General features: G+C 38.8%; 1 protein-coding gene across 11 annotated transcripts in view; it reads right to left on the bottom strand.

Moving 5' to 3' along the window:
* Window positions 1–3,810: 3,810 nt before the first annotated feature.
* Window positions 3,811–8,629, bottom strand: part of c12.2 (von Willebrand factor A domain-containing protein c12.2) — a 336,226-nt gene continuing 331,407 nt past the window's right edge. For all 11 annotated transcript variants that reach the window (XM_071684244.1, XM_071684254.1, XM_071684252.1 and 8 more), the window contains 2 exons: window positions 6,754–6,868; window positions 3,811–6,501 (listed from right to left, as the gene is read on the bottom strand). In XM_071684244.1, coding sequence (XP_071540345.1) covers window positions 4,075–6,501; window positions 6,754–6,868 — 2,542 coding nt within the window. In that variant the 3' untranslated portion in view covers window positions 3,811–4,074. The remainder of the gene's footprint in view (window positions 6,502–6,753; window positions 6,869–8,629) is intronic.

Genomic DNA, 8,629 nt, shown 5'->3' with positions numbered 1-8,629 from the left:
TTCACCTTGTGATAGACTGTATGTACATGCGTACACACATGCATGCAGTAATACAAAATAGGATATCATAGTGTAACTGTGTGACATGCATGCATATCGAAATTCACATATAATCACAAGCAGTCATAAATCTGCTTAAAATATAAACACAGACAGTAATATATTATAGTCTTTAAAGAATTCAATAGTGTATTGTACATGGATGTAAAATAGTTATCAAGTCTTACAAATTAAGATAATTCTTTCAAAGTATAACAAACTGATATGCAAGAGTATTTCTATCTACATGGAAATATATTCAGTCATACTCGTTGAAAACGAAAACACAGGTAGTAATATGCAGAGTCAGTTTATATTTCATATAATTTTGTAAAGCGAAATTCAGGATCTTGCGAACAAACACACAAAGATGAAAAAAGAGAATATACGCAATTATTAGAATAGGGTTCAAACTGAGGTAAATTAATCTTATAATGTCTGCTTGACAGTAAAGTAAATGAATTAAATGATTGCCAAATACAACACCTGTTAATAACATCAAAAACGGTGCAAAAATTATCAAAACAACTCAAATAAGACCTACATGGTGATGAAAAAAGTATCAAGCCATTGCTTGTAAACATACAATAGTGCATTGTTGAGAACGTACGGAAATTGATATACTTTTCTTTTGCATCTGAAAAAATGTTTAAGCTTCTGCATTTTAGATGTATGTGATACCCTCATTCTAATGAAAATTGATATGCTTCGTACTATTGGGAACACAGGTCTATCTTTGTACGTTTTTCCTTTGCAAAATTTCATATTAGCACAAATTATCCCTTTTATAACCAGTTTCCATGTTGTACCGAAATATTTCCAATTCCTTCATATAAACCATTATTACTTTTGTGGTACAGTAAGTCTACCAAAGTTACCCATACTTTCTCCTTTATATATACCTATACTTTTATGCTGAAGGCTTGTGAAACAGAACAATGTTTTTGTTTTTTTTTTTCTATATTTGTGGTATATATTGAGAGGGTGAAGGCATGTACAGAGCATCAGATTGGGGAAGAGCAGTGTGGTTTCAGAAGTGGTAGAGGATGTGTGGATCAGGTGTTTGCTTTGAAGAATGTATGTGAGAAATCCTTAGAAAATCAAATGGATTTGTATGTAGCCTTTATGGATCTGGAGAAGGCATATGATAAGAGTTGATAGAGATGCTCTGTGGAAAGTATTAAGACTATATGGTGTGGGAGGCAAGTTGTTAGAAGCAGTGAAAAGTTTTTATCAAGGTTGTAAGGCATGTGTACGTGTAGGAAGAGAGGAAAGTGATTGGTTCTCAGTGGTATGTTTGAAGGAATAGTGGTTCCAACAATGTTGTATGGTTGCGAGGCGTGGGCTATGGATAGAGTTGTGCGCAGGAGGGTGGATGTGCTGGAAATGAGATGTTTGAGGACAATATGCGGTGTGAGGTGGTGTGATTGAGTAAGTAATGTAAGGTTAAGAGAGATGTGTGGAAATAAAAAGAGCGTGGTTGAGAGGGCAGAAGAGGGTGTTTTGAAATGGTTTGGGCACATGGAGAGAATGAGTGAGGACAGATTGACCAAAAGGATATATGTGTCGGAGGTGGAGGGAACGAGGAGAAGTGGGAGACCAAATTGGAGGTGGAAAGATGGAGTGAAAAAGATTTTGAGTGATCGGGGCCTGAATATGCAGGAGGGTGAAAGGCGGGCAAGGAATAGAGTGAATTAGATCGATGTGGTATACCGGGGTCGACGTGCTGTCAATGGATTGAATCAGGGCATGTGAAGCGTCTGGGGTAAACCATGGAAAATTCTGTGGGGCCTGGATGTGGAAAGGGAGCTGTGGTTTCAGGCATTATTACCTGACAGCTAGAGACTGAGTGTGAACGAATGGGGCCTTTGTTGTCATTCCTAGCACTACCTCGCACACATGAGGGGGGAGGGGGATGTTATCCCATGTGTGGCGAGGTGGCGATGGGAATAAATAAAGGCAGACAGTATGAATTATGTACATGTGTATATATGTGTATGTCTGTGTGTGTATATATGTGTACATTGAGATGTATAAGTATGTATATTTGCGTGTGTGGACGTGTATGTATATACATGTGTATGAGGGTGGGTTGGGCCATTTCTTTCGTCTGTTTCCTTGCGCTACCTCGCAAACGCGGGAGACAGCGACAAAGTATAATAAAAAAATAAAAAAAAAAATATATATTACTAACACTGTCTTTATTAAAGTCTCTATCATATAAATGTATATCATTTGTACCACTATGTGTATGTATACCATGTATGTGTGTTGAAAATGAAGGTGTACAGAAAGTGATGGTGCAGTGAAGATAAATGTGAGATGGAAACGGATAGAGTGAAAATGGCCTTTGACCTGACTTGTAGGGACAGTTTAAGAGCAATTGGTTTTGAGGTGATAGTGAAAGTGTGTTCTTAGTGAATGATGTGGAGATGCATTGTCAGGATTACAGTGAAGGTGCATTTGTTGAGTGCAAAGGAAATATAAGATTATTGGGGGGGTAGAGATGGCCCCTGAACTGCCTCATAAAGGACACTTGAAATGTCAGTGACAGGTGATGTAGTGAAATTTCGTTTGTTGAGGGTGAAGGTGCATTTATCGAGGGTGAAGTGAATTTAGATTTATTAAGGGTGTTGTGAAGATATGGTTGTTGAGGGTGTAAATTTGCATTTGTGGAGGCTTAAGTCAATTTAGGTTTATCAGGGGTATAGTGAAGGTGGGTTTGATGGTTCCATAATGAACATGATTGAGTGATAGTTTTTAATTTTACTTTTTTCCAAAAATTAGTACTTTGACTCTGGCATAGTGAAGATGCATTTGATTTTAACACATCTTCACCAAAGGCCAACAGTGTGCAGGGTGTGGTAAAGATGGCATTTGACCTGACTTGTAAGGGCCAGAGATATTGAGGGTGGAGTGAAAAAAAAAAGGGTTTAGCAAAAATTGCCTTTGACATGACTCATAAGAGTGAAGTTAATTTAGTTTTAGCAAGATGCATTTGGTGATGTCTCCCTCTGTTGAGGACTCGATGGAGAGTGATAGTGCAAAGGGATACGCTTGTGAATGTTTGCATTTTTAGCATTGGTAGTTCTAATGGGCAAGTTCAGTGTATGCATTTTGCTTATGTGCGAAGATCCCTTTCCTACCAACATCTCTTTATGTACAAGAAAAATTTGCCCTTATGCAGCCAGTTTAGGTCAGATATGCATTAGTGCATGTATCACTACTCAACTGGCATGCATGGTGCATTTTGGAAGAACTTTGCCTCTGCGGACTAAAGCAGACCCATGCTTGTTTCACACAACCAGCTTCCATCTTGTATTGTTTGGTGTATTGTGAAGTTAGGTTTTGCTTTGTGCTCCATATCTGCTGTTTTTATTCTTATTATTGATTTGGCCTCTTAAGTGACCTGCTTGTTTATCTCCTATGTCTCTCCCTAGTCCACCTATGAAGCAAAAGAAGAATGTAATAATAATGAAGATATAAATTTTTAAGTTTGACAAAGCTAGCGAGTAGCCTTCTGCACTTAGTCGAGCTCACACCCCTAGTAAATCAACCATGTGCGTCATAACTAAGATACAGTGTGAGGAATTCTGTAATACAAGAAGAAAACCAATGTTGGGAAAGATGGAGAAGATGCTGGGGATGGAATCTGACCAAGAACACCTTGGAACATCGTCTTCTCATCTAGACCACCACATCCACCTGTGCTTATATTTTTGATTTTGTTGGTAAAGAGCACTCATGTAAGGATCTGATAAAATAAAAACATAAAATTGGGTTATTTTATTTTGTAATTGTTATACAGTATTATTATTTGAATTTCTAGATGAAAATGAAGTAAAGCTGGGTAATGTAGTTTAGATTTTGGGACACATTTCTATCTTCTAAAAGTGAAAAAGGTGAAGGTTTTTGGAACATTCCTTGCATATAATGAACACTACCGGTTTCATTTTTAAATTTTTTCAAAAGGCTTTTATGATGATTGGTAACAGGAACAGATGTTTGGTAAGGCTGACACAAAAGCATATTTTATTATTTTAGCATAGCTGAAGTAAAAATTTGTTGCAAGATTTGTGGAAGCATCTTTAAATCAAAACAAACAAATGAATGACCTGCTGGAAGAGCCTTAGTTAATCTGTCTGCTTGGTTACCTAAAGACCCAATAAATATTGCATACGTGTTCACATTCCTCTCAGCAGTAAGAGCTTTGGCTAACTCATTTGGTCTGATTCCGTACCTATCAAGGTTTGCATCTGACAGCAGGATTACAAAGCTTTCATCAGATTCTTCAGCTGCTATGTGCTTAACAGCACTGAATGCAGCTTCCAAAGTATGATCACCACTCAAACAAAACTGAGAATGAGCTTGCATGATTTTCAAAACATCAAGACGATCTTTGTTGTTACGAGGCACACTGTCACATTTCACAAGTGGAAAAGCTGACTCTTCACCTGAATGTCCATAAATATCATATTTAAACTTATTTTCATTGCCTTCAAATGCTTCCATCACCATTAGTGTTGCTTCAAGCTCTCGCTCCAGGCGACCATCATGACCATTGAAACGGTACATTGATCCTGATACATCAACCACTAGGCGAAGACGCTTGGGATAAGTTTGTGGTGCCCCGATCTCTGGTTCCTCTTCTAGCCTCTGCCGATAAATATTTCGTTCCCCTGCCAAACTTTCAATCAATTTAGTATCGTCCAGTTCACCAGATGTGCGATGCCTAAGCCACTGTCGTTCCTTCCCCCTTGCTTGAAGAGAATTAAGTATGCCACGTAAGGCACACACTTGTGGTTGTACACCATTAGCAAGCTTTTCATAGAGAGATGCATCATATTCACTCATTTTGATTTCTTTCAGACGTTCTTTAAAAGCTCTTTGTGCCATTTCATAAGCAGCACGTCTGACTTCCTCTGGCACTGCATCTTTTTCAGCTTGAGATACTTGATGAACATCATGACCAGAATCTAAACGGTATGGTCCACCCTTACCTCCTAAACCAGCTGTATCACGTCCACCAGTACCACCTGCCCAGGTATTTCCTCCAATATGTGGGTTATTAAAAGAATCTTCTTTCCCATGTTTAGGGGCAGTAACATCCTCACCACTGAAACTATCAATTTCTAGTCTAAGGTATCCCATATCTTCACCTATTGTTTTGCGCCATTCTCCAAGAGCTCTTTCTAAACCAGCACTACCTGTTTGCCACAGACGTAAAATTCCAGCAGAATCTACAGTAGCCACTCCTTGATTACTGGTTGCAGCCAGAAGTAAAGGAGATGTATGAGCAGCTGCAGACTGTGCCCAATAAGGAGATGACTGAGAAGCATTAGGAACATGGATGTAACTTATTGTATGATTCACCAAATCTGTTACTTCCAAAAATCCACCAATTCCTGCAGCTGGATTGTTATTTTCAAGAGCCTCCTTAGGGACTTGATCTACAGCCCTCACTATCTGCCCATTATCACCTAATGCAACAGTGGTGCTAGATGGGTCAATGAGTGAAGATGGGGTCTTCAATGAGAGCCCTTCACGTTCCCACACATAAATTTCATTCTCACTAGAATCTAGTTCTGGAAAACCTACAGCAACAGCAGCTAAAGAGTCAACAGGTGCCAAGAAACAGCTGGGAGCACTAATCTGCTGCCTAAGAGCTGAGGACAAAACAATGTCACTTAAATTCTGCGGGGCAACACATGATATCTTTGTCTGGATGAATTTTTTCTCTTTAGGTGTCTGAGTCACTGGATGAAATAGAAATTCATCATTATCACCTTTCAGTAACCATTTATTACCGTCTTGTTCTACAGCCAGCCACTGATGGTCTCCATCTAGCTGATGTAGAGAAGACAGAGTGAGTGGTGAAGTGACAGAGTAGAGGGTCTTGTCATGAAGATCTATGTAAATCATACGTCCACCACCTACTTCCCACAGAGCAAATTTTCCTCGGCCTGTTTTATTCTTACACATACGGAAAAAAGTTTTCTTTCCTCCACTTGACCCCAATCTCTTCAGTAATGAATCCGCTGCAGTTTCATATAAGGAATTAAGTTGGATGTTGGAAGCTGAACCACTGTCTAGGTCTACTGTCAACAAAGTATTCGAAACCTCTTCATGGATAATTACATTTTTATCGGTAAAGTGTGTCACTCGAACTCGTGGTTGGTAAGCAGAATGGTACCTTGGAAGTAGGTCCTGGAGAAATATCTGTTTTAGCAATTTGTCTCCACCTTTTAGAACTAAAGAATATATGGCAGCAGGAGCCACAGTGGCTACATATACACAGTCATCAAGAAAATCTTGTATGCCACCATTACTGACAGCAATATCTGTCACTAAGGATGTTTCATATAATGGGAGAGTCCAATAGTACTGCTGCTCTGTGAATACTGATGATCTAGCTTCTGTCACATCAACTGGCTGATGAAAAACACTCAGCTGAATGGGACCCTGCAAACATTTATGCATGTTAAAGATATACAGAAATACAAGTATGATATGTTTTCTTCACCATAGAATACCAAAGTTTTCCAGAAGCAGTGCAGATTTGCCCCAGTTTTTACTTGGTTTTAGATATTATCTATGTAATCAGTGGGAACAATAATGTTTCTTTTGTTAACCTTTGTAAACTAGTAATTCATAAACTGAATTTTTCTAAAAATTAATGACTCCATTATGGTACTGTAAAAATTTCCTTCCTACCTTAATTCTAATTGGAGATGACTCTACAGGCAGCTGCAAAAGTGTGGTTTTGCTTCTAGGGCACTGGCGATTAACCTGCCATGTGCCAGCCAATTTCGGTTCTGGCAGTGGTACTCTGACAAGTCAAAAGAGAAAGCAAAATCAAACAAATCCGATAGGTGATTTCCTATATTAATGCTTTCTTCCAGAACAGTATTCCTTTATCATCAATATATGAAATCTTATTGTATCTGGCAAGATACTACCATGAATTTTTTTTTCAATCCTACTGAATCTTGTTTTCCATAAGGTTTATAATTTCATTCTGTAATAAAGTTACTACATATGTGCATACTGATCAGCACTTCAGATTTTTCTCCAGTAGTTGGTGCATTAAATTTTATTCTCTGCATTGTAATTCAAGCATATTAAGAATCCAAAAGGTGGTGGTGACGTCAACTTATGCACAGGTTTTGGGGTGTCTAAATGTGTGTGGATGTAACAAGATGAAAAGAAAGGAAAGACAGGAAGTATGTTTGAGGAAAGAAACCTGAGTGTTCAGGCTCTGAGTGAAATGAAGCTCAAATATATAGGGGAAGAATGGTTTGGAAAAGTCTTAGGAGTAAAGTTGGGGGATGGTGAGAGGACAAGAGCTAAGGAAGGAATAGCACTACTCCTGAAGGAGGAGTTGTGGAATTGTGTGATAGTATAAGGAAGTAAATTCTAGATTGATGAAGGTAAAACTGAAAGTGGATGGAGAGATATGGGCAACTACTGGTACTTATGCACCTGGCCATGAGAAGAAAGATCATGAGAGGCAAGTGTTTTTTGAACAGCTGAGTGAGTGTGTCAGCAGTTTTGGTGCATAAGATCATGTATTAGTGATGGGTGATTTAAATGGAAAGGTAAGTAATATGGCAGTTGCACATGAGGTATTCAGTGTTACTAGTGGAAATGGTGAAGAGCTCGTGACATTATGTGCTGAAAAAGGCTGGTGATTGGGAATACCTCTGATTTAAAATGCGAGATATACACAAGTATACGTATGTGAGTAGGAGAGATAGTCAACAGGCATTATTATATTATGTATCAACTGATATGCATGTAAAAGAGAGACTTTCTTATATAAATGTGCTTAGATAGGCAGCTAGTGGGATGTCTGATCACCATCTTGTGAAGGCAAAGATGAAGATTTGTTGAGGTTTTCAAAAATGAAGGAACACTGTCGGGAGAAGAAAGTTGTTAGAATAAATGAGCTTCAAAAGGATAGTTGTGTGAAGAAATATCCGGACAGCTTGAGTGGCAAAAGTTGAGATCAAATAAAGTGAAGGGAGTGGGTGAGGAATGGGAGATATTTAGGGAAGCAGTGATGGAATGTGCAACAGATCATGTGGCATGAGAAAGGTGGGAGGGGGTGGATAAGAAAGGGTATTGAGTGGAGGGATGAAGAAGTAAAGTTGCTAGTGAAAAAGAAAAGAGGTGTTTGGGAGACACTTACAAGGAAGAAGAGCATATGACTGGGAGATGTATAAGAGAAAGGGGGGTGTAGGGTTTGAAAAAGAGGGCAAATGAGAGGTGGAAAGAGAGTATCATTAAACTTTAGGGAGAATAGAAAGATGTTTTTGAAGGAGGTAAATAATGTGAGAAAGACAAGAGAACCAATGGGAACATTGGTGAAGGGAGCAAAAGGCTAAGAGATAACACGTGATGAAAGGAGTGAGAATTTTGAAGGATTGTTGAATGTTTTTGATGATAGAGTGTCAGATGCAGGGTGTTTTGATTGCAGTGGTGTATGAAGGAAGAGAGTCGAGGAGAGTGGTTTGAAGAGAGAAGAGGTGGTGAAAGACTCATGATAGATGAAATCTGGTAAGGCGGTGGAAGTGGATGGTATTGCAGA

Source organism: Panulirus ornatus, chromosome 37 (assembly GCF_036320965.1).
Source record: "Panulirus ornatus isolate Po-2019 chromosome 37, ASM3632096v1, whole genome shotgun sequence".
NCBI lineage: Eukaryota > Metazoa > Arthropoda > Malacostraca > Decapoda > Palinuridae > Panulirus > Panulirus ornatus.
Note: the sequence above shows the minus strand (reverse complement) of the source record. Positions and strands in the feature narration are given on the sequence as shown.